The sequence below is a fragment of the Olea europaea genome, unplaced genomic scaffold (assembly GCF_002742605.1).
Source record: "Olea europaea var. sylvestris unplaced genomic scaffold, O_europaea_v1 scaffold3372, whole genome shotgun sequence".
NCBI classification, from domain to species: Eukaryota; Viridiplantae; Streptophyta; class Magnoliopsida; order Lamiales; family Oleaceae; genus Olea; species Olea europaea.
In genome coordinates, this window is record NW_019252717.1 from 69,807 (window position 1) to 71,649 (window position 1,843).

Below are 1,843 nucleotides of genomic sequence, written 5' to 3' on the forward strand. Positions count from 1 at the left end.
CCATGTACCCCTTATCCCGAGACTTACAACCCAGGGTGGCGAAATCACCCCAAAACTGCCCAATCAATAAAGCTTACAATGTACCCTTACGTCAACCCACATTCTCTAGGAACTCTTTAGAAGATACTTCACATTCATTTATTGAGGCACAGGGTAAAACAAATAAAAAATTTGAGACTATGATTGGCTAGTTAGTTGAGAAAAATAAAGAGATAAAAAATCATGTGTCCAAACTAACCAATGCCTTAACTTTAGGGGAACATGGAAAATTTCCAGCTTAAGCTCAACCAAATCCAAAGGGACAACACATGTCACAAACTTCATGATCGGGAGAGACCAACTTTAAAGAAGTAGTAGCCATAACCACTCGATCTGAGAAAGTCATTGAACCAGCCCTCAATCTAGGGAGAATGAAAAGGACCCTAGTAATTCAGAAGAGAGTATCCCTAGTGAGGAGATAGTGAAAAATTAATCTAGAATGCCTTTCACTCAAGCTCTCAAGTTCACCTCAAAATCTGTCGGCCAATATAGTGAAATCCTTGAGCATCTAAAACAAGTAAAAATCAATCTACCTCTCCTACATATGATTTCCCAGGTTCCTACTTATGCTAAAGTCCTAAAAGACTTGTGTACTGTGAAGAGGAAACACCATGTCAAGAAAACTACTTTCTTGACTAAACATGTGAGTGCTGTCATTGAGCAAAAGATCCCACCAAAGTATAAGGACACTAGTTGTCCTACTGTCTCTTGCATCATTGGAAACCATGAGATTTCACAAGCCCTTCTTGATTTAGGGGCTAGTGTCAATATCATGCCGTATAATATTTACTTGTCATTAGGGCTAGGAGAGATGAAACCCACATCAGTAAGTTTACAATTGGCTGATCGATCCACTATTAAGTCTAGGGGAGTAGTTGAGGATGTGTTCGTACAAGTTGACAAATTTTACTACTCTGTTGACTTCTTGATTTTGGACCTAAAAGTTGATGTAAATGTTAACTCCAAAATTTCCATAATTCTTGGTAGACCTTTTTTTGCCACGGCTAATGCTCTTATCAATTGCAGGAATGGTCTAATGAAACTATCATTTGGGAACATGACCCTGGACATCAACATCTTTCACATCATGAAGCAACCTGAGGAGGATGACGAGTGTCATCAAACATTCATGATTGATGCACTCGTTTAAGAGGAAGCACCTGCAATTATTGACCCCAACCCTTTAAAATCTTTTTTTTTTTAATTCTGAAATTCTAGCAAGGTATGATGATGGGGAATATGCTAATATTTGTGTTGCCTTTGACGATTTGCAAGATTGTGGAACATCACCAGCGATTATTTTCACTGAGTTTGGTGCAATGCAAAGAGTGTTGACAATACACTGGCTGGATGCGGGCTAAAGAAACAAACAATGGGTTGAGCCAATGACAATAAAAAAAGGCACTGCTTGGGAGGCAACCCAATAGGAGTTATTTTCCCTTCTTTTATCTTATTTCTGCATTTGTTAGGTTTATTGGCATCTCCATGCATTGTTCACTACATTCTAGTTTATTTTTATTTTCTGCATCACCTTTTCCATTGAAAACTTTTAGTTTCTTATACTTCAGCTTATGCGATTCATTTCGGCACTCAGGTGACATCTTTCCTTACCTTTATTTGGCAGACATATTTTTGCATTGAGGACAATGTAGTGTCTAGTTGGAGGGAGAGTTTAACTTAAATATTGTTGTGAATTGCATGATTTACATGGAATTTTGGTGTAAATTTTTCCTTAAGTCTCTATTTGCTACATGTTCATATTCTTGAATGACAAAATATGCCATTAGAAGTTGATATTGTTCAT

At 37.5% G+C, this 1,843-nt stretch overlaps 1 protein-coding gene across 1 annotated transcript; it reads left to right on the forward strand.

Moving 5' to 3' along the window:
- The first annotated feature begins 478 nt into the window (after positions 1-478).
- LOC111386013 lies at positions 479-1,189 on the forward strand. The gene has a single exon (XM_023010442.1). The coding sequence runs from the start codon at positions 479-481 to the stop codon at positions 1,187-1,189; it is 711 nt and encodes a 236-aa protein (XP_022866210.1).
- The last annotated feature ends 654 nt before the right edge of the window (positions 1,190-1,843 follow it).

Excerpts from the sequence above, each read along its gene's own strand:
- LOC111386013 (XM_023010442.1), top strand. The coding sequence starts at position 479 with ATGCCTTTCACTCAAGCTCTCAAGTTCACCTCAAAATCTGTCGGCCAA.